At 46.1% G+C, this 23,047-nt stretch overlaps 1 protein-coding gene across 1 annotated transcript in view; it reads left to right on the top strand.

Moving 5' to 3' along the window:
* Positions 1-12,341, top strand: part of ZC3H12C (zinc finger CCCH-type containing 12C) — a 24,205-nt gene extending 11,864 nt beyond the window's left edge. Inside the window, exons 3-6 of the mRNA XM_010134904.1 lie at positions 5,819-5,958; positions 8,841-9,075; positions 10,094-10,200; positions 10,948-12,341. Of these exons, the coding sequence (XP_010133206.1) occupies positions 5,819-5,958; positions 8,841-9,075; positions 10,094-10,200; positions 10,948-12,341 (1,876 nt within the window). The remainder of the gene's footprint in view (positions 1-5,818; positions 5,959-8,840; positions 9,076-10,093; positions 10,201-10,947) is intronic.
* Positions 12,342-23,047: the final 10,706 nt, after the last annotated feature.

Here is a 23,047-nt window from a genome sequence, read left to right as displayed (position 1 = left end):
AAAAGAACTGAAGTTTTGTGATCATGTGCCATCTGGGTTTGCAGGTTGAAATCAATTAATCCTGTTTTGAGCAATTAGATTCTTCTGGAAACTTGACCTTTCGGATTCCCAGGCCATGGAGGTGATGCACTTCAGTTTCCCCTTCTGGCAAACCTTGGCCTGTGAATTTGAATGATGCCTGATGGAACTTCATTGAACAAGGGAGAATGCAACATGAGATAACCGTTGCATACTTAATTTTTATTTGTGAGAGGAAGATGCTGATTTGGGGGAGTGTTTTTATTTAAATGTACTCCCATTTAAGGCAGGTATGTAACAGTTTTCTTACAGCTTTCATGCCCAGCCATCCCTCCAGCCGTGGATGTTCTAGGTGGTTGGTGGCATCACAAACATACATCCAGGCCTGACAGACACCCCAGTTCCATTCAGCGTCGCGTTTGGCGGGAGGAAGTATGAGGCACCCAAAGGTGCCTAACCAGCATTAGGCAATTGAGTCTTGTCCCTGTGCGTTCACCACGAGGCAGGTCGTTTGGCGGTAGTAAAAGGTTCGCTGATATCTTGTCTACATAGAAGTTGTTCCACAACTGTGAATTGTGTCAACCAAAGGATGGTTTGATTGTCTTATCGGTGCCCTATGCAGTTGTCTTATGACAGTTTAATTGCATTTAATTTTACCCAGTTTACTAGCTGCTTTAGCCTCTTCTCAGATTCTGTGTTACTATTGATTCAGATGTTCATCTTTCAGTGGCACCAGCTGTCTAGATTTTAGGTTGTTTTGAGAAGTCTCTTTAAGGCACAGGTAAAAATATATTTCCAACAAGTAACGATCATGTGGATAGGAGCTGGTCACTGGCAGCTTTGAGTATAAGTTCCCTTTGCCTGTTTTGACCTCTGACTGCTGAGTGTGTGACTCTTGCTCAGTCAGACACCCGCACGTGTCTCTGGCTGGCAACCACGCTTGCCATACTCTGTAGAGTGCCTGACACACTAAAGATGTTTTGAAAGATATTACAGCTTCCAAAGCTTTTTTTCCTTCAAAGACCTCAAAGCATTGGAGTAATTTGTCGTGGGCTAATGGAAAAAATAACATTTGGGAACTATTTCATCCACTTTGTGCTGGAACCAAAATATATATATAAGGAACAAACGCAGGGATGGTAGAAGGCCCAGCTTACTGAGAAATGCTTTGGGGTAAATTATTTCTGTGATTAGGAAATGAGTAGAGCTTTAAATATCTATGTGTGTATATATATACACACACACATAAAAAAGGATGAGGCTAGTGACAAAACTGGGCTGCCAGGCTAATGAGTCACTAATATGATACAGGGGGAAGTTCTTGTCTCTGTGTGCTATGGACTGAACACATTTTTTTCCTCCTGTGGCATAATAGAAGAAGATAGTTGGTAACTCTCCAAATTTACTAGGCAGATCTGTGTTTTAGTTTTGTTTTTCTTGCTTTTAATCAACATGCTTTTACATGGGAAGTACCTTGATGTGTCCAGATTTCAGTTGTGTAAAAACCAATGTGTGTATTGCAATGGACATTATGGTAGACCTCAGCTCTACTCTCTCTTGTCATCAGTGTGTATATTTTCTGGAGCCTTCATAATCTGAGGACCGTAGCTTTCAAAATCTGGTCTGAATAGTGCATCAGAGCATGCCACAAGGTTTGCAACTGTTGTAAGCAGTCGGTGCTTTAGGAGTGTATACCACAACTCTTTTCAAGACAGTCACTTGAAAATCTATTCTGGGGGCTAGGAAAGTAACAGAGAAAATTAAAATGTTCTCATAGGTGTTTTACCACTTTCTACTAACTCTTGTAGTCTAGAAAATCTTTGATTGGTTTTTGCTCAGGAAGTGAGCAAATTTAAAAATAAAACACAGCAATCAACAGGCCACATTTAAGAGTTGTGGTAAAAAGAATAATTCATGCATGGTGTGAAAGAAAAATAGATACTTTGTAAGGAATATACTTTATCTTCCTTCAACTGAGAGCAGTAGCTGAAATGTAGCGAGCAGAACCGAAGCAGTGTAACACCACTGTCTCACGCGGGGCTGCAGCTGTCATTGGGACTTTAAGCTTTCACGTACTAAAAATTGGGCAGAGATTGTTAAAGGAAGTTTCCTGACAAAGAAACACAAACATTTCTCCTCTTTTTTACAACTAATCAGAAGGAAAAGTCAGAAGCAGCAGCATGATTTCAGTCTTTTCACCATGTGATGTATCATAAAGCTGATAAAGCGCAAAGATCACAAAAAGGAGAGCATCAAATCTGCATGACAAAACAGGAGGAAAGAACAAATTTTAATTGCACAGACTTTCTCACTAATCATTTAAATTTATTGGAATTCGTATCCTCTCAAATGCCAGCTTAGGCGTGTGTCTGAAAAGGAAAGGGGAAAATTGCAAAGATTTACACAAGCTATAAATGAACTTGCTCAGCAGTGCAGAAAAGCTGGTGTTGTCTGTTGTAATGCATTTCCCATTTCTGTTTCATAGAGTTTAAGTATATTTAAAATTTATGTTCTGGATGAAAGAATTTTTATAGTCTGTATTAGGCAAGAGAAAACTAAGGAGCTGAAGTGCCTGGTCCTCCCCTCTGCCTGTAAAAGTGTGACTTGAATTCCAACCTGATGGAAAGCAATAGGCAAGAATCTCCGTTTGTTTTGGAGAGGCCAGGATTTCATTCCAGAAATGATTTCTCAGACTTACAGGAAGAAACATACTGACACTCAAATGTAGTCTGACAAAATACTTGTTCCCTGTCAGGAGTGAAAAGTGGCTTTGTCCATTTGAAACCATGGAGATTGTTTAGAGTAATAACAGGACAGTGATTTCACTGGAATTTACTGGCTGGAACAAGCCCTTCCCGGCTGTTTTAAAATGGATCGCAATGTGTTTAAGGTTGCACGTGACATGCTGATAGCATGGAGAGTAGTTTCTTGTATCAGCCTTATGGCTGCCCACTGGGTGCTGAACGCACACCAAGGATCCCAGTTTTGTGTTGTCGCAGGGAGATGTAATTAGACTTCCCATGGCTGGAAATAATGTTGACCGTTTTTTCTATGCATGTTGCATTTTAAATGTGACATCGGTGTGTGGTTTGGTTGCCCGTTCCTTGAAGGTTGTGAAATACACAAAGATACTACTCGTTCACTAAACACGCACGAGAATAACTGCGTAGTGTAAAACAATGCCTAGAAAAATTTTGCTATGCGTTTTATTGTTCTGTTATTACAGTGTAATAGTGCATTACATGGTATTAGCATACAGCAGGGGGAATGTATGATTGCAGAGACCTACAACCGTAGCTAAACAGGATTATTGAGGTGTATAGGTGTCTTGCTTCTGACTGTGTTCCTACTATAGCCCTGTAGGCATGGAAGATGGACTGCACTATCTTTGGAGTACACTGTGCCAACTAAAATCTACAAACTTTAATACTGGCAACAATTGCAGTAGCTTAGTATAAGATTACGTTTCCAGGTCCTACCTGCAGCATCATTAGAAGAGGAAGTAGTACAGTTCCTCAGTTACATCCAGAGAGTAGTAGTGGGCTGGTTTTTGGGGTTTTGGGTTTTTTTTTGCTTTGTGAGAGGTGTTAGCCATGGCTCCTTCTCTCCAGACACTTAGACAGGTAAACATGTACACCAGCTCCTCTGCAGGCTTCTGAAAGCTGAACATTGATTCAGAATTTTTCTCTCACTTTTGGCATTTCATCCATCTCACAATTACTCGAGCTCCCTCAAAGTGTCAATGAACGTACGCGTTAGAAAACTGGAAATAGTAGATACTTTAAAATGGTCCTACTAAAAAAGTTTTTAGATAACTTTCTGGTGGTTTTATTTACCTTAAAGTAAGCAAGAGGAGGAATTTTTAGGATCCCTGTGTCTATCCATCATCATACTCTCCTCTTCACGAATCACTCCACATTTAAAGAAGTTATCCACTTTTTTACAAAGCAGCTTGTGCCCTACCTGCTATACACAAGGCAGCGAAGCGAAAGGTAGCGGCTCGCTGCCGTGCCCCTGTGTTTCTTCTGCTACACAGAGCCGTGCGCTTGGGAGAGACCTCACGAAAGTTGCTTGTACCCTCCCAGAGGAGCTGTCTGACTTTTCTGCAAAGTGCCCGGAGAGGAGATCCCCAAATCCATGGGCGGACTGTCCGATTGATCACTTAGTCTTTTCTAACATAGTGCTTAGTTGTTGCTTATGCTAGTTAAGGACTTTTCCGTTCTCACCCAGTGGGACTGTGGTGGGTCAGCTACGGCTCCTCGCACCAGCAAAGCAGGGAAGAAAACAGAAGCAAGAAAACTCATGGGTCAACATAGTGAGAGGAAAACAAATTACCCAGCACTGATGTGCCAAACAGACTCAGCCTGGGGGATTTAACTGAATTTATAGTCAACATAAATATTTCATTAATGATTCAGGTATCGGGAAACAAACAAGACAAGCATTAAAATGCTTAGGGAAGGAAACATCTGCCCTTTTCCCAGGCTCGCTTTGCTGCAAACACCTCTCCTCCCCACTTCCTTGTGACAACCTCACTGCAGACACCTCTCCTACGCTTTGTTGTGACCACAGGTGACAGTCCCTTCAGCGCAGCTGTCACAGTTTTTCTCTGCTGTTCCTTCCTTCTTGCACTTTTCTCCACGGGCTGCAGGTCCCTCTGAGGGTGTACCTGTCCATCATGGAGCACCTCCTCCTCCTCCTCTAGCCTTGGTGTTCCCCTCATTCCCTTCCTCTCTGTTGTGGAGCCAGCTGGAGCTGGGCGTGCACAATGCTGGGCAGCCCCTGACCGCTTCTCACAGAGCCCACCCTGCAGTCCCCTGCTACCAAAACTTCTCCGTGGACACTCAATGATTGATCTCTGTCCTCTATTTTAATTGCTTCCTATATACTGAAGATTGTTTTGTTCCTCCACAGGCTGCCTTTTTTCTCCAGATTAACAAAACACGCTTGCTTCAGCCTTTCCCCGTCGTCTCATTTTTGCTTTCTTTTGGATTCTTTACCATTCATCTGTGTCTTTTGTAATATCCTGTGCCTGAAACTGGAGGTAGAAGTTGGCTGAGGCCTCACCTGCCTTTAGAAAATGACCTAATTGTGTCTCTTGCCTCACCTCAGACAGTTATTTCACAACAGATGCGCATCTTTTGTTTTGCTTTTGTCTGATCTGTTTCTGCTTAACTGCTTCTCGGCGGCTTTTTTAATAAAGTTCTTCCTTCTGAAGTGCAGTACTAAGCAAAGTCTTAATTTTGTCATGTTGATTTTGGACAGTCTCTCCAGTTTGCCTAACCTGTTCCGCAGAGTGCCTGCCATCCCCCTTGGGATGGCCTGGAGACCTTCTCCCCTCTCTCTCGGTGTTCAGATGGGACTCACAGCACTCTTGTAGCCAAGCTCTGCTGTCTCTTCCCCTGCCACCATGCACACGGTGCGCAGTCCTCATCCGCTGGCGGTTCCTGAACGCACTGCGCTCGTTCCTGGTGGAATTTCAGGCCTCCTGCTTTCCTTCACCAAGCCTCTGTGATGCCTGTTGTACCCCATCTTTTGGTTGGGCTCTGAGGTTTATTAACACTCCCTGCTTATGCTTTCCTTACTTGTTGAATCTGTGTACAGGTGTTGAAAATGTTCGGCACCGTTTTGCAAGTGACGGCAGTGTTTGGGCAAGGCTGGGGCTGACGCCTTCCCAGCTGCCTTCAGAAACCACGGAGCAAGTGGAGAGCATAGCTTTGGGATCTGCGCTCTGCTGTGCTCCATTTATGGTCACAGAAAAGCCAAGTCACATAACAAGGAATTTTAATGTGTGTTTCAGCCACGGGAACAAAGAAGTATTTTCTTGTCGAGGAATCAAGTTGGCGGTAGACTGGTTTTTGGAAAGAGGCCACAAGGATGTTACTGTGTTTGTGCCGGCATGGAGGAAAGAACAGTCGAGACCGGATGCTCTTATCACAGGTAAGCTCTGTTTTGTCTGATGCTTTGCACAGCAGGAGCGCTACTGCTCGAGCGAACAAATGTTCAGAAATGAAAGACTGTAACAGATTAGAGTATCTTTGGTGTAGTAACTTCATCGTGATCTTCAGGAAGGAAGAAGAAAGAGGAATGCCCTCTCCCAGTCCTTTTCTGCTCGCCTGATAAATTTTCCTTTAACGTTGCTACCTAGTTCTCAAGGAATGTAATTGCCATTTTCTAAACACTAGGCCCATGTAATGCTGGCAGAGAAGAGGTTTGAAAGCAGTGATTTGCTGAGTGATCTTTCTTGCGGTGAGCAGATTCTGCTAGGCTGGCCCGTCTGCCAGTCACCTGCAGTGAGTCACTGCCCACGCTTGGGCTTGCGGGAATTACCCTGACAGAAAGGGAATGGTTCCCCTTTTCATCATTACTATTAATGAGTGAGACAGCTTCTGAAAATTTTAATTTTGAATGTGTTTCTCTAGGAAAAAAAGAAGTATTGATGTAGAGGTCTTCATTTCTTGATCAAACTGATTCTGTGCGAAGGCTGGAGAGTCATCCTGCCTCTGCCCTAAAGCTGAAGCCCAGGAGAATTGGAGTTTAGGGGCTTTTTAGGGTGGAGGGTGGATTGGGTTTGGGGGGAATTTGGTTTGTTTTTTTTAAACGTGGCTACCTTTAAAGGAGGAAGCTTTTGAGAGTAGTAGCTATGGCTTCTAAAAGAAAAAGGAAGCGTGTCTTCATTTCCACATGCATTTTCAAGTATCTGGAAAGAACTTCACAAGAGTTCGTTTGCTTGATTGGTACTGGAATATCTCACGTTGATGCAAGAAAGCGTTTGGAAAGCTGTTCTCCCCACTTCACAAGCGATGTGGAGCCTTTCTCTTGAAGCCTTTCTCTTGAAGCCCTTCTCTTGAAGCCCTTCTCTTGAAGCCCTTCTCTTGAAGCCCTTCTCTTGAAGCCTTTCACTGTACTAGTGTTTCAGATATGAGAAGATTATTGGCTAAGTAATGAGGATTTGGCTACTTAGAAATAAATTGTGACATCTGCTAGAGCTGTGGATAGGACTAAAAGCTCCCCAAATTAGTTTCAAGTAGGAAGTCTTAGAAATGACCAGTCTAGCAATGAAAATGTGTTGCCATGGACCCTGAAAATGGGAGAAAGATCGAAGCAGGTTATTATATCTTCTCTGTAAAACAGAGGTTCTTAAGTTTTCTTACCAGGATGCAGGGAGCGTGTTTGCTACCAGTCTTGTGAAATACGTTGTGCCGACGCTCCATTTCCAGAGATCCACATCTGAAATATGCGTCCACCTGGAATTTTGAAAAATTCTTACCTGGAATTCTGAAAAATTCTTAGATAGCTAACGTGAGGACGGTTCTAGACTGCCAGTATTCATGAGAAGCTTCTTGGACTAGACAACAGCTGAAACTTCCTTATTATTACCTGCAAATCATCACATGGCAGATCTCTATATTCTTTCTTAGTGGGGGAGAAAAATCACTTTCCTTCGCACTCGTATTCGTCATTTACCATGTGGCGTGGGGGGTGGTGTGTGAATACAAAAAGGTTGGATTTCATGCAGAATCTTGTGCTTTTTCTTCTAAGCAGATAAATGCTTGTATCAAATATATCGCTTATATATAATATTAATGCTGTATTTCTTCCTGTTGGAGTCTGGTTTTTTTTTTCCTAGATGGAACATGTTCCCTGTCAAGTTTCTTGTGCTACAAAAGAGTTGAGATCTCAACCATTGTTAAGAGCCATGGCTCGTTCACTGCACAAGCATCTTCTGCAGGTTTAGATGTTGCCTAGCTTTTTGTTTATTTTTCTTCTGTAGCTTGTCCGTTCTGAGAAGAGCGATAGCTGGGAGAATCGACACGAGGGATGTGTGCCAAGTGCTAGGTATAACCTTCTTAGTAGCCTGAGCCCGCCTTTCAAAGCTCTTTGGCATCTCCAGGTTCCACACAGAGGAAGAGAAAATGCTTTGGGATGGCTGACTGACAGTCTGTGTAGGGCAAGAAGGAATTACGTGAAATGTTAAATGTGGTTATTTAGCAGGATTAAAGAGAAATCTGTTTGGATTTGATAAGACGTCATCTATGTAAAGTTGAAACACCTTCGAGGAAAGAGAGATTCTGAACTATTATTGGAGGTAAAAAAAAAAAAGAAAAAAAGGAAAAAAAAGCTCCAGAAAACAGAACCACACTTGCTGTTGGTTACAAGACGCCATCAGAGCCCATTTCAGGGGATGCTGTTAATGTTTGTGAAGAGCCTGTGTGTTCATATAGAACACGAGTTTTCTAGTCCTCGTGCATACTAGAAGTAAACCCTTCTCTCGATGGGCAGAGACTTTGATGAGAGCGTCCCACTAACGTGAGCTACTGGCATTATTTCCAAAGATGTTTTGGCTGGGTACCACAAAGAGATGGGAGAGGTCTGTCTTCACCAAGGAGCTCAGTTACGGGAAGCACTTGGCTGCACTTGCTTGCAGCCCCCCGATTTGCTGAAACATTCAGTGATGTTTGAAGGCACACCTTCAGCCGAAGGACTTTGACACGGGATGTTGACAAGGAGTTTCTTTTGAACCACAGCAACGTCAACAAGGTCCCTTGTGTTAGTCTTAGAGAAACAGTGTGGAGCAGGAGGTTTTGATTTGTTTGGTTTGGTTTTTTGGGGTTTTTTTTAATTATTGCCAGTGGACTGCTGCCTGTAACATCAGATATCGTGTTTCAGGCACCTTCTGCTGGACTATATCCATTTAAGACACGTTTAGTCCTAAATGCTCAGATTTTCTTCTTCAAATCTAATGTCTTTGGAGATTAAACAAACATTTTTTTAATTTTCTTTCTTTTTCTTTTTTAACTTTCTATTCTTATTCCTTCTAGATCAAGAAATCTTGCGCAAATTAGAAAAGGAGAAGATCCTTGTGTTCACACCGTCCCGCCGAGTGCAAGGGAGAAGGGTGGTGTGCTACGATGACCGCTTTATAGTGAAGCTGGCCTTTGAGTCAGATGGCATCATCGTTTCTAACGATAACTACAGGGATCTAGCTAATGAAAAGCCTGAATGGAAGAAGTTCATCGATGAACGTTTGCTGATGTATTCGTTCGTTAATGACAAGTAAGTCGTTCTGTCTTCATACGTGTCACTAAAATAACTGAGGAAAGGACAGGCTGAAGACTTGCATGAATTTCTTATCTTACACCCACATCATCAGGTACATGTAGGAAAACAGGAGGAATAGTCAGTCATAAATTCAGTCTTTTGATTAAAAGTACTTGAACTTTTGAACTTTTCTTGAACTTTTTTATCTTTACATCTTCTAATGGTATTTTTTCCTCTCGGTGTATGTCGATGTACGTGCTGTGTGTGATGTATGCTATGGTATAATAGTCCAACTTTCTTGATACACTGAGCTAGCATTTCTGAGTGCCTGTGGTTAGACTGCTAAACCCTAGAGTTGTAAAAAAAAAAAAAAAAAAAACCCCTTTTAAAGTAAACGTGGAGGGGTCTCTATTTGAACTGTCTGCTTGAACCTACTGCTAAACCCTAGAGTTGTAAAAAAAAAAAAAAAAACAACCCATGTTAAGTGAACGTCGGGAGGTCTCTAGTTGAACTGTCTGCTTGAACCTGCCCGTGGTATCTTCATACCCCAGCATACTGATCCACTGCAGTTACTACTTGTGGCTTCTTGTAGCGGGAGGGACTCAGGACTCTGCCAAGCAGGCACTTGTATTTGAGTGAGTAAATACTGATGGAACAGTCCTAGCCAATCAGCACGGTTTTGCAAAGTTAGTTGTGGCGTTTTCAAAGATCGCTGCCTCTATTGCTGCCCTCGCTGTGATGTAGGAGTGGGTCACGTGCAGCGCTGCGTTGATGCAGAGCGGTCGGCTGAGCTAGACTAACGGTGTCCGAAGCAGTACAGGCGCGGCCGCACGGTCTGTTTCTGTGGCTCATCTCTCGGGCAGTACCTGCAGCAGAGAGATGGCCTTTCACAACAGCTCTCAAAGCACCCAGGCTTAGAGGAGTCCGCGTTGCAAGACATGGTGTAGGACACGGTCGTGAGGTTCTTGGTCATTGAATGAGGGATGTGAAAAGGCTTATTTGCTTCCGTAATACTTGTGGTTTTGCTTTCTAGATTTATGCCTCCTGATGACCCTCTTGGCCGCCATGGTCCAAGTCTGGACAATTTTCTTAGGAAGAAGCCTATTGTGCCAGAACATAAAAAGCAACCGTGTCCATACGGTAATTTGATTTAACTCGTCATTTTTCTGTACTGCTGAGGCTGGGGTCTAAGCTTCTGCCAGAGATAAAAGGTTTTAAGATAAAAGGTTTAACACTTCCAGAAATAAAAGGTTTTTAACAGAGGTTTTTACATTGTTGTCTTAGCCTGAGAAGAAGCACTTAGCTGATGGTGGAAACTGAACTGATTTTTTTTCATGTGCTAGAACATTTCTATCTACTAGTTGAACTAAAGGAGAAACTTTATTAATTGTTCGTAGGTCCAAAACAGCACCTAAATTCTGCAAGTTCCAGAAGGCCCTTTTCTAATGTATTTTGGTTCTAATATATCTTTGCTTGTAACAAGTTTTCATCTGGAAAACTGATTAAGCTGTCTGAAGTTGAGCCGCTGAGCATCCCTGCCGGCACACTACCATCTTGACTGAGCTGAAGCCTGCTCGTCTTAACAGCTCTGTGGGTCGTTACCCCTGCCTGGGGTTGTGCAGACACACTGACAGTGTCCTGTCAAGCTCAAACCGTGACTGGTAGCGTTGGTCTGCATTCCTGGAGCACTAGCTGCAGCACACTACGCTGCCTCTTTTCCCCCCCAATACGAGAGGAGATCTTAGATCTCACCACGTCACACAAAACCACTTGCAAGATCTTTCAGATCATCAGTAAAAATGTAAACGAGGGGCATTTCTATTGTTTGATGATTAACAAGATTTGGTTGAAGTTTTTTTTTTTATCTGATTATGTTTCTGTTAATAGGGAAGAAATGTACCTATGGACACAAATGCAAATACTATCATCCAGAAAGAGGAAATCAGCCTCAGCGATCTGTAGCTGATGAGCTACGTGCCATGTCTAGAAGCACAGCTGCCAAACCTACAAGTGAAGGAGGACTGGTGAAAAGCAATAGTGTTCCCTGTAGCACTAAAAACGATGGCACTTCTGAGCTGAAGCGTGCTGCTCCAAAGAGGCAATCGGATCCTAGTATAAGGACTCAAGTCTATCAAGACTTGGAGGAAAAGCTTCCCACCAAAAACAAATTGGAAACCAGGTCTGTACCTTCTTTAGTTAGTATACCAAGTTCCTCTGCTGCCAAACCCCAAAGTACTGCACTTTTAACTAACGGCCTTCCATCCGGAGTTCACTTCCCACCTCAGGATCAAAGACCACAGGGACAGTACCCTACAGTGATGATGGCAACCAAAAATCACGGAACACCAATGCCTTACGACCAGTATCCAAAATGTGAGTCTCCTGTGGATGTGGGGTATTACTCTATGCTGAGTGCGTATTCAAATCTAAGTATATCTGGTCCTCGTAGTCCTGAGAGACGCTTCTCCTTGGACACAGATTATAGGATTAGCTCTGTAGCTTCTGACTGCAGCAGCGAAGGGAGCGTGAGCTGTGGCAGTAGCGATTCCTACGTGGGTTACAGCGATCGCTCGTACATGAGTTCACCTGACCCACAGCTAGAGGAGAACTTGAAGTGCCAGCATATGCACCCCCATGGCCGCCTTAACACTCAGCCCTTCCTACAGAACTACCACGAGCCGCTCACACGGGTGCAAAGCTATAGTCACGAAGAACCAAAGCATCACCACAAACCAATTCCGTACATGGCTGTGCATCTACAGCATCCAACAGTCGGTGCTCGTTCTAGTTGTCCAAACGACTACTCGACGTCGCTGAGTTCGTCGCATTCAAACAGCATGCACCTGGGGAGAGCCCTCGTGTCCACGAGGATAGACAGCGTTTCGGACTCGCGTTTGTACGATAATTCTCCACTAAGACACAGAAAGCCTTACTCTGGCCAAGACGGGCTCGGAAGTTGGGATAGGCAGAGTTACGGGATGGACGCGTACGGCTACCGCCAGACCTACTCCTTGCCGAGCAACCCCACGCAGCCATGTTACGAGCAGTTTGCCTTCCAAAGCTTACCTGAACAGCAGGACCAGACCTGGCGGGTCCCTTACTGCGGAATCCCTCAAGACCCCCCAAGGCACCAAGACACCCGGGAGAAGGTTTACATTAACCTCTGCAACATCTTCCCTCCTGATCTTGTGAGGCTCGTCATGAAGAAGAACCCTCACGTGACGGACGCTCAGCAGCTCGCTGCAGCCATCTTAGTGGAAAAGTCTCAGCTAGGGTATTGAGAGATGATGCATCGTTGTGGTGTCCAGTAGTTTTCAGCTCAGCTCTAACGCTGAGGGAGGTTTGCTACAATAGCATTTGGGATCTCCTTCTCGCCAAGGAGGTTGTATAGTAAATCCGTTTACGTGAAATACTGTATCATGGAGTCTGTATGTATAGCCCCACGCATCGGAAGGACCAGATAGGTTTTGTGTTCTAGGTTGAAAATTTTTAAATGGCTATTTTCACAGCTGGAGAATGTTCCAGTTTAGATTAATATATATATATATACACACACACACAAAAAAAAAATTCTGTGGTCTCTGGTTATAATCTTTGGTGCATCAGGGGTTTATATGCAGCACTTTCTATCCTTGTTACATGTTGTTGGGATTTTCGTTTTTGTTTTTTACCTTGCTGGATCTTTGTCTTTGGGCTGTGTGATGCTCAAGCAACCTGCAGAAAGAGGATTTTGCTACTTCTGGCAGGCGATTTTCAAGCCAACTTTTTGAACTTTTTACACCACCGTCAATGTCGTACGTTGGGTTGGTTTTGTGAGCTTTTTTGTGCTATAATCTTCTATTTATAGGAAACAAAGGTTTACTACGGCACTGATTTAATTTTTTTAAAACGAATAATTAAGTTCCCAGCGAACAGTGAAATGGGTAACGAAATATTGGTAATTTATAGTATGGCACTTTTCATTGCTTGCTCTGTTTTGTTTATGTTTTGTTGATGCAGTCCATCCCTAAGATCAGATGCAACCAGAGGAGGGAAAAAAATGATTATTATTTTTTTAACTAACTTACGGATAAGGTAAAAGCCTTATTGCCTGATTTTCAAAGGTGCTGGGAATCTGCAGCCCCCGCTGAAGCTGCAGACGCTCAGAACCTCCCCAAACCAGGCCGCTCTCTTCCAGTCCCCGTACGTTGTTACCCAGCTCCGGGTGTTTCTGGTGGGTAGAAGGGGGCCTGACATCGTAGGGTCCCCTTCAGCTGTTTTACGTGTTTTTAATTTGTATAACCGCACAAGTGTACTGGATAAAAGACGCTTTCCATAAAATATTTCCCTGTTTTTAAATGAGTTTAATTATCTCAATGCAAGTTTTGTATTTAAGATGCTGTTTGATTTTTCTTGCTATTTATCAAGGCTGGCCTGAGAAGTCTTTGTGCGTTGAGGATATGCAACAACATTTAACTGCACTATGGTAACGATATTGTAGCTCGAAATAGTAACTTAAACTTTTTATTTCTTTCTGTTTCAGCCGGGGATGGGAGGGTTGTGGGGAGAGAAGACACCCTATGAGTTCCCAAAGTTATTTTCCGGCCGGTTGCATCACGTAGGCCTGATTCTTGCCACAGATAGTGTAGTTTTAGAAGCAGACGCACCAGGTCTGTTTTAGTATTAGTAAGGGATATTTCTGGTTTTCAGTCATGGGTTTTACTAGCACCTCGTGCGCTTTTTTTTTTATATATATATATAAAATAGAAATAGATTTTGCAATTGATGTCAGATGTTCTTACGTGACTGACTGCCGACAGTTTCCATCCATTGTTATGATGTTCAGTGTTAAAAAAAAAAGAAAAATCACTGGTTTACGCTACTACTGCTGATAATTTTGGTACACTTGCTGGAATTTAAAGTAAGGCCCTGCAGAACCAGAAAGTACCTTTTACTGTTGATACAAATTGTATCTTTTTAACTGAGAACTACTTTGATTTGTAGATTTTAGTAGAAACACAAATGTATAACTATTAACTAGTCTTTTGGGCAACATTTTATCCCTTATTTAAAAATTAGAGATTTCAGACATAGAATAGGCTTAGGCAAGTGAAAGTAGGTATTTATTAGGCGTCTGTCTCAATTTCACATATTAAGAAGAAAAAAGAAACTATTGGCATCTCCTTCCTCCTAAAGTCTTTGTAGTGGGAACTCACTAAAATAAAGGTAAAATGCTGCCTGAAAATGATGTCCAAGCACCTTTGAATACGAAGACGTTTTCACTACTCGTGCGACACCGTGTGTTGCAGCGAGTAGGGTTTGGGTATACAGTAAATGCTTCTGAAGAGCATTGTGCTTATAGACATATCCAATAATCTGAACCGTGTTCAGCAAACCGATTCAGGACGTAGCGCTCTCGCGGCTTCCACCGCTGCTGTGCTGCGGGATCTGCCGTCGCCTGTCCCTGCGGCGATAGCGGAGGGGCTCTGCGCCCTCTGTCCTGCGTTGTCTCTGTAGGGAGAGGACCTCTTCACCCGTGGCAACGGTTTTTCCCTGGATTTGGTTGGTCGCCATCCATAGAGCGTGTTTTGGTGTCGAGATCGATGCAGCGCTGATGCTGAGGTTTGGACTGGGAAATGGATCTCATCTTAGTTGTACACTAAGATTTTTTTTTTAAATTGAATTACACTTAAGTACTACACCATAGTGTAGATGCAGCTGTTTTAATAATGCAATTATTATATTTGTGTTTTTAATGGGTTTCTACGTTTATTTTTCATGTAGCAATTTCACTCTGCCAAAAGCTGAACTCCTTTAAGCACGAACAGGATTGAGCGTGTCATAAAAGAGACATTTCATCTGTTTCCCTGTCATGAGAGCATCAGAATGCTTCTCCCGTGTACACGCAGCAGCCTGGCCTAGAGTGCTGGATCAGCAGGCTCAGCCACCTTGTGAGAACGGTGCAAGAGACCCGTGGGGCTGCGTGCTGCGGTGCCTAGAGCCGCGTTATCGGTATCGGCTGCCTCCGCGTACGCTGAGTGCAGTACTGACGCCCTGGAAGAGCGCTGGTTGCTAGAGAACGCTTGTTAGAGGTTCTGTGCTTTGTACTCGAGCACCGAAAATGCTTTAAAAGTCGAAGAACAGGAGTAGTGTGTGGGGTTTAACGTTGTGCAATGATGTGCTAGTTCTCCTTAGACTCCGTTTGTTGGGTAGAGCAAATGACCGTGGACGTGGTACTGGCCTTGATCGATACTTGCTTTGGGTTTGCTGTGGTCAGAGAGAGAACGGGGAGTTGTGAGCTCCACGGTGAGGAGATCAGTGAGTGTGTTTAGAGAGGACACCAGTAATAACTGAACGCAGTGACACCGGTCACATACTGCGCGTGTCAGCGTAATTGCCTTGATGCAGATAACCGAACCGTAACCTCCCGTCTTGCCGAAGCAGTGAGGGTAGGTCAGTGGTGCTGTCTTTGCCCCAGCCGAGGGCTGGAATTGCCGTGAAGGATTAAAAACCTTAGAGTTAGGCCCGTCCCACCGCGAAGACGAGGGCAACACTTTCCCTTGTGTTCAGTACTCGAGAGTTGTGTGATACTTGGCAAAAACTCCGTATTTTTAGATCCAGTCCCAAGCTGTTACAGCTACATCAGTAGTCGTGTACAGATACGCGACATTTTGAATGTATATTTGCGTCAGGCATCTGCCCACAACCGTTTTGTACCCAACGGTGGGTCACCAACCTTCAGCTTTTAAATATAGGTACCTAACTCTGGGCTAAATATGCCCAGGCCGTGACAGTATTAATTGCGTTGGTGTCTTTTTTTCGTTTTTAAACGTGTGTGTGAACGCTTATAAATGTGTATGAACACGCTCACCTGTACTTGGCAAGTGGCTTTAGGATTACTGCTGATAGCCCGAGGTAAGATCGCATCCTTTCAGGTGTCCTCTCGGCTTCAGTGTGTCTGAACTGAGGCTTGTCCTCCACCGCAGAATCACTCTGGGGGGAGCCAGAAGCCCGGCGCGTTGGCGTGACGCTGCCTGCCAGCCTGGCGGGGGACCTCTGCCGCCGTGGCATGCGCGGACGGCAGAGTTTGATGATCTTCTGCTGCGCAAGTCGTAGCAACGGTGAACACTTTTCCAAAAATGTCAGATGTGTCGGTGGAAAGCAGAGTACCTCGCCTGGAACGGAGGGCTGGGGGCGTTCTCCCCAGCAAGGTGAGCACCAGAGGACTGCACGCCTCGGGTGAGAGCGAGCGCAGCGTCTTGCCGCAGGAAGGAACAACCAAAACATTCATCAGCTGATGGTTTGACCAAGGTATTTTTGTTGAGTGAAGCTTGAAAAATCAGACACAGTGCTTGTGTAACTCCAGAGCATTTAGAAAAGTACCCAACAGACTTTTCATTGCTACTGAAAAATTAATATACTGTGCAATTAAAGAGACCATTTTTTAAAATAAAAATAATGTAGAAATTATTTATTTTGATTTACAGTGTGACTCTTGCTAATTTATTCCTTGCATTATAAGGCCGTGGTGGAGTGCTCTTTATATTTGTTATTTATCATAGGAACTAAAACTGCTGAGAAGAAAAAAAAACAATAGATTTAAACTTAAACCAAAACTCTGTGACCTTGTTTTGTTTTTTACAAAAGGGCTGAGGTTTTCTAAGTGTCACATCGCACCGTTTATATACTTTGTAAATTTTAGAGAGGCGTAGTTTAAGATTTTGTTCAAATGAAACGTGTTTATGGACATTGTTGAGGCTGGCCGTGTAACTAACCCTGAAATCATCCGTGTTAAGCGGTTGTTGCAGCTAACCTTTAGCTAGGTAACGCAGAGAGATGGTCAGACTTCATCCTCTATTCGTGCATCCCGAGGTTCCACGAGAATCCGGTGATCTAGCACCGAGTCACTCCCGAAATGTCTGTTTACATGTCCGTCACCCCACTGGGCGCTGGCTGTCCCTGCGGTGCGTTACCCTGGTACCTCTGAAGTGTAGCAGATGTTTGTAAAGGCACCACAAACCCAACGTGTAGTTTGTGGTTATGAGCGTGCTTGAAATCGTTTTCCATTTCCAGGTCTTAAAGGGTTGGTGTAACTCGTGCTCGAAGCGTTGGTTACTCTGTCAAGCCTTTAACCTGGGTGACTGCGATAGTTCCGTCTGCTCCGTGAGACTCAGGAGCTGGGGGAGGGCCGGGTCTCCTCAGCGCTTACACGTGTGCCTGGTTCAGCACAGGTACGCGCGTGGGCCAATGTCAGTGGTGGTGGAGAAGCCCTGAGTGAAACCGGCGTGTGTGTAAGCGGTGGAGGGCCGGGGAGCCGCCTGCTCCCAGGAGGAGGTGAGGTCTCACTGGTGCCGACCCGTCATTGGGCCAGGATTGCGCTTTGTGGTCGGTGGGAACCCCTGTAGATCTGCGTAGATGTTTAAGAACATCCAGCCTCAGTGTTTCAAAGGTGCAACAATCTCCTCTTCACCTTGTACAACCAAACCTCTCAGCTTTGTGTAGAACAACCTTTCTTCCGGTCTCTGCCGAAGTCCGATTTACCGCGGTAGGTCAGATGGTTGGATACCTTTTATTTATCCGAATGACATTCTTACTGAAACTGATATTTAAAAACTGTTCTACCAGCATAAGACAGACCATCCTGCAAGGAAACGGAAATGCAGCTACAGCAGCAATAACTGTTTTGTAGTCCTTTCCCCCTCGTTATCTCTGTACTTGTGTCGAGTAGGGGAGATGTTAGTGCTGTCCTGAAGTCCGCTCCGTCAGGAACGTTGGTTAATGGTTGGACTCCTCGATAAAGCAGTTGTCAGACTGGCTCTTCATTCCTTCACGGGTTGTGCTGTATTATTTCTGTGATGTGACTATTCACATCTTAAAACCACCTTCTAAAGGGTAAAAAAAAAAAAAAAAAAAAAAAAAAAAAAAAAAAAAAAAAAAAAAAATGTACGTGGATTCTGCTTTTAGAGAAAAAAAATAAAGATTCATTTTCCTCATTGATGGGCTGGTTTTGTTTCATAAAAAAAAAGTAATAATCTTGAGAGCAGCAAGCGGTGAGTTAGACAGCTTTGTGTTCCCACCCGCACAACAAAACTGCTCACGCTGAGTAAATTTACACAGATTTTCAAACATGTAAATGGTTATAGATTATCGGTTAATTTTTAATGTAGAAATTAATATTTAATAAGCTCTTTCCCCTCAGTTCGCTTACTAAGGAAACCAAAACCCCAGCGTTAAGTAGCCACATCAGTCATTTAGGAGCAGAATTTGGATTTCGATATTGCGCCAGTGGACCTGGTCTCCTTCCAAGTGCTGTTACGCATCTGTTGGTCGTCCATGGCATAGTTATTAGCGGCCCAGCTCAGAATAGTGTGGGGTGAACAGAATAAGAATTGGAATAGAATAAGAAAAGAAGAATTAGAATAGAATAAGAAAAGAAGAATTAGAATAGGAGAATTAGAATAGAATAGGAGAATTAGAATAGAATAAGCGAATTAGAATAGAATAAAAAAGAAAAGAAGAATCTGATGAATGTGAAGATACATTAGAGGCTGCTCTAAGCTGTGGTGAAGTGACTACGTAAAATTCACAGAGCTGTCGAAGTGTATTTTTGCCCAATCCCATTTCCTGGCATTCCAGACCCGCTGGGCCCCTTTTTCCTCCACCCTGCAGGCTGCCAGCCCCACAACAAGGTGCGAAGTGGGGTGGTACGAGTACAGACGGAGTGAGCTGTTGGCCTCAAAAAACCCCAGCCCGTAGTGTTGCCCTTCCTCCGTTGTGACGTTGGGTCATTTGCTTAATGCACTTAATGCACTTTAAGCGCTTAATGCGCTTTCTGCACAGCTGTGAACATCTGGTTTACTGTACGCAGCCCCAGTGTATCTGACCGTGCCTCCTTTCAGGGCAGAGGCGCTGGAGGGAATCGCGAAGGTCCCTCCCCAGCAGCTGGGTGGAAATACCTCAGCAGGACACCTCCAGGGATGCTGCTCTCCAAACTCATCATGGTGTGCACAAACCATGACCGATCCCTTCGGCAGCAGAGCAGAGAAGCGGTGGGAATCGGCGCGTAACGTGAGGGGCAGGACGCGCTCCCCTGGCTCGTGGGGCGAGGAGGTCCTATGCCAGAAGCCCCCGTGCTGCCTGCACCGCCGCTGGCTTGGCCTCGGGGGGCGGCTCCTTTGCCAGCTCTGGCGGGAGGCTGCTGGGGCTGTAACGTAGCGGTTTGTGCTCGCAAGGAGGTTCTCTGGACTCTGAGCACCGTGCCAGACGTCAGGCTGAGGCACGCTGGGCTGTTGCTGGCCCACGTGCTCCTGTTGCCTTCAGCTCAGCTGAGCTTCACGCTCACCGCGCGGCAACGCATCGTTTCTCCTGCGGTGCTGTTTGAGTTGTCAGCCTGCTTTTCCGTAAATCAGTGCTCGGAGCAGGAGCAAAGAGTGTGTAACCAGAGAGAGGGGGTCAGGGTGGATGATCACGTCTCCGGGCGAGGAGGTGGGTTGATGACCCGAGGGGAGGTCTCCCCTGCGCTGATCTGCACGGCGCAGCGCTGTTGGTTCCTTGCCCAGCTGCTTAAAGTCTCCCACTGAAGCATTTGCGTTCTGTCTCCGTGTGATAGAGCCAGAAATCTTCCACTGGCAGGAATGAGGCAGTTAACTAGCGTCCTCTGCCCACTTTCCCTTTCCCTTTTTGAAGCAGTACCATACTATTCACCTGGCAAGAAAAATGCGATTTTGGAGGGCAGAGGTTCCACCCTCCAAAGCACAAGTAACGGCCTTAGAGATGCAGATTACTCCTGCTGCACTGGTCAGGCTGAGCAGAGCTCGCTGAAGCCCCCACGTGCCTCTCGGAGGACCCCATCCTGCTGTGCTTGACCTGCAGCCTCCACCCAGACGAGGTAAGGACTTACTTACTTGCTTTTCCTGCAAGTTGCTGTTCGCAAGGCATTGCCTGGTGAAAGGGAAGATGAAAACATGTTTTATCCATCTCAGATACCGAAGCAAACTGCAGGCAGGTGCTGCCATGGATGCTGTGATGATCCAGAGGGCTGAGGAGCAGAAGACAGGGTTGGGCAGATGCACAAGATGATCTATTGAACAGGTTATAACTTTCCTCGCTCACTTGTTTAGCACACCGGAGTTCTTTCTTGTCTAAAAAGCAGTTGCTTCTTCCCTGGTTGCATTGCTCACCTCCCTGTTTGACCCTCAACCGCAGGATGTTCCAGTTCTCGCTCTCGGGCTGCAGGATGGTGCCTGGTGGGGAACGCTGGGCCACCACCGCGCTCCTCTCTCCCGCGAGGGGGCCAGGCACGCCCAGAGCCCAGCTTGCAGCCCTGGAAATTACTTCATTACTGGACTCCTTGCTTATGTTTACAGATGAGATGCCGCCTTCAGCCCAGCGCAGCACGTGGAAGCGAAGATCCACCCACTCTGCTCCACACAGCGTGTTCAGCAGCAGCAGTGAAACAGTTAAACACCGGGGAAGTGCAGTCGAAGCACTGCAGCTGATCTTGACAGACAAACCGCTTTGAACATCACTATTCCCAGCTGTAATTGTCTTCAGAGAGACCTCACAGCCACCACCAGCGTCACGCCCATTCCCTCAGTTTTTGAGGAAACCGGCTGCAAAGCTGCGGGTGTGATTTGGCACGTCCCTGCACACGCTGGTTTCTTCCCAGGTGCTTTGCTGGCGCAGATTGCATTTAATTTTATGGGATTGCTTCAGGAATACCAAATCCAGCCCTTTTTTTTTTGCTCCAGACACTGAGCTGCTGGTGCTCGTGTAACCTGGTTTGGTCTCTTCGGAGGGCGCTCACACCACTGCCCAAGGCCACTCCTCTGTAGCTCCGATTTCTCCCTTGGGTTGATCAAGGAAAGCGAGTTTCCCCGGGTCAGTCGAGTCTTCAGGTCCATGAGGATCTGTTTGCCTGTATCACGCAAGGCAGGCTTGGAGAGCCTGGTAGCAGGGTACACATTTCTCTTGTAACAGCTTTAAAGAGCATCCGTGTGAGCCTGACAGGCGTCGCAGCAGCTCCTGACGCAGGCTGAAGTGCTGTTACAGTGGAGATGAAGTGGCTTAGTCAGTCATCCCAGAGCTGAAACAACAACCTGCGTGACCTTGTCTAGAGGAGCTACAAGGAGGGCTGGTGGACAACCACACAGGGATGCTCCTTGCAAGACTGTTGCCAAGCAGGACAAAACCTTGCAAGATCTTTGAGTTCCTTCTGCTGCAGAAACGGATGAGACATGTTCTGCTCCAGCGCACAAACCGCCCGCTCCGCTCTGCTCCAAGGGTTTGCTGTGACTGGAAAGGAAAAAGCTGGCAAGGAACTGGGCACGTGAGGAGCGCGTGCGTTAGATGCCACCACCATCAGCTCTTCCGTGCTAACAGCAGAGGACCTGCGTTGCCTAAGCCCAGGACCTGGTCCTGAGACACCCGACGTGGCAAAAGCAGCAGCTAAACTGTTGAAAATTATTGACATTTCCTCCAGCGCTGGTGTTTGTGGCACAGCCCCTCTCACCGCCCCTTCCCAACCACACAGCAGGCTCCCGGAGCCACCTCCAGCCACCACCAGCACGGAGCTGCGGCCCTGCATTCCTCTGCCCATCCTGGACGCATGTCCAACCCACAAGCCTCTCCCAGGAGAGCTTGGGAGAAGCTCCAGGCTGAGGAGGACCTGCCTAAAATCAGCTTGTAGGAGACCTTGCTGGAGTCCTGCAGGGCAGGACGGGTGGCTTGGGGTGGGTTTGGGAGCCGGGGTGCCAACAGCCACGTGCTGGGACATACACGTAGGTCCTCCAGGGTACATGTGCAGAAGATGTTCTGGTGTCACCCTTTTTAATGCCCTCTATACAAAGCATTGGGCACTTTTTTTCCTATTTCTTTTCCCCCTCAGCTGAACTTGCCAGGAGCAGCAGCAGGTAGGTACCACGGAAACCAAACGCCGCTATTAATTGACATGAGCGGGGTGAAGCAGAAGCAGGAGGAGCACGAGGGCTACAGAGCTGCGGTGGGTGTTCACCAGGCAGGTTCCTCACATCAGCCAGACTGCGCCCTGGAACCGGAGCTGCGGGGGCGGGCTGGGCGACTCGATGCTCCACCGCTCGGGAAGTGGCCTGGAAAGGGGAACGTCGCATTGGGGCCTTGCCAGGGGTGCTTGGGAGGCAGGGAGGAAGCCCGTGGTTTTCTTCTACCTACACAAAGCTTTCAGGTATGCACACACCTGGATTTAATTTCGTTTTGCCAATTTTAGAAACAGAAATGCTCTAATTTAATTCAGTAGCGCAACCCCCCGGCCCAGGCAGGGTGTTTTGGTACCCGCTCCCCTGCTGCAGCCACCTCACAGCCCGCAGCAGCACCTCCTGCTGCTCCAGCAGCCGTTGGTGACCCTGAGTCATGACTGGCTACAGCCACTGACCTGCTGGAGCTCAGCCCCGGTTAAATGAGTTTTGGTTTGGCCCCTCAGCACTAACCTGTCCCCAGTGTTCACAGTCTGAGACTCCGCCCTCGTCTCATCACGGTCACCAGGGCCAAGGAGAGGCAGATGCTCCAGGAACTGCAGCAAGGGATGCTGTTACGTTTGTTGTTTGATTTATTTTGTACGCAGAGGAATTTGTTTCCTTTTGCTCCTCCTGCGACAAAGTGATTTAATTAATGCCGAAACTGGGTGCACACAGGACGCAGCAGAGCAGCTCGCGGCTGGCGTGGGCTACGTCTAGAAAATAATTTCAGAGAAAGGAAAATGTCAGCGTGATAAAAATGGAAAGCATTAGGGTGCCACGTGCTGCCGGGAAAGGGGGCTGCTACCCTACCCTACACCCTTGTCAGGCTTCTAGTGAAACTGAAGTTGTTCACCCCTCCCTTTTCCTTTGATATTTAGAACTCATTTAGGGGGGTGGCCCTCCCCGCTGAGGGCTGGCACCGCCACCATGGGAGCTGCCGGGGCTGGGGTGGCGTGCCAGCTCTCCTCCGCTGACGTGCCAGCGCACAGCGACTACGGAGAGCAAAGCGGCGGCGG

This window comes from Buceros rhinoceros, unplaced genomic scaffold (assembly GCF_000710305.1).
Source record: "Buceros rhinoceros silvestris isolate BGI_N320 unplaced genomic scaffold, ASM71030v1 scaffold1644, whole genome shotgun sequence".
Taxonomy (NCBI): domain Eukaryota; kingdom Metazoa; phylum Chordata; class Aves; order Bucerotiformes; family Bucerotidae; genus Buceros; species Buceros rhinoceros.
This window is presented reverse-complemented; position numbering and strand designations above follow the sequence as displayed.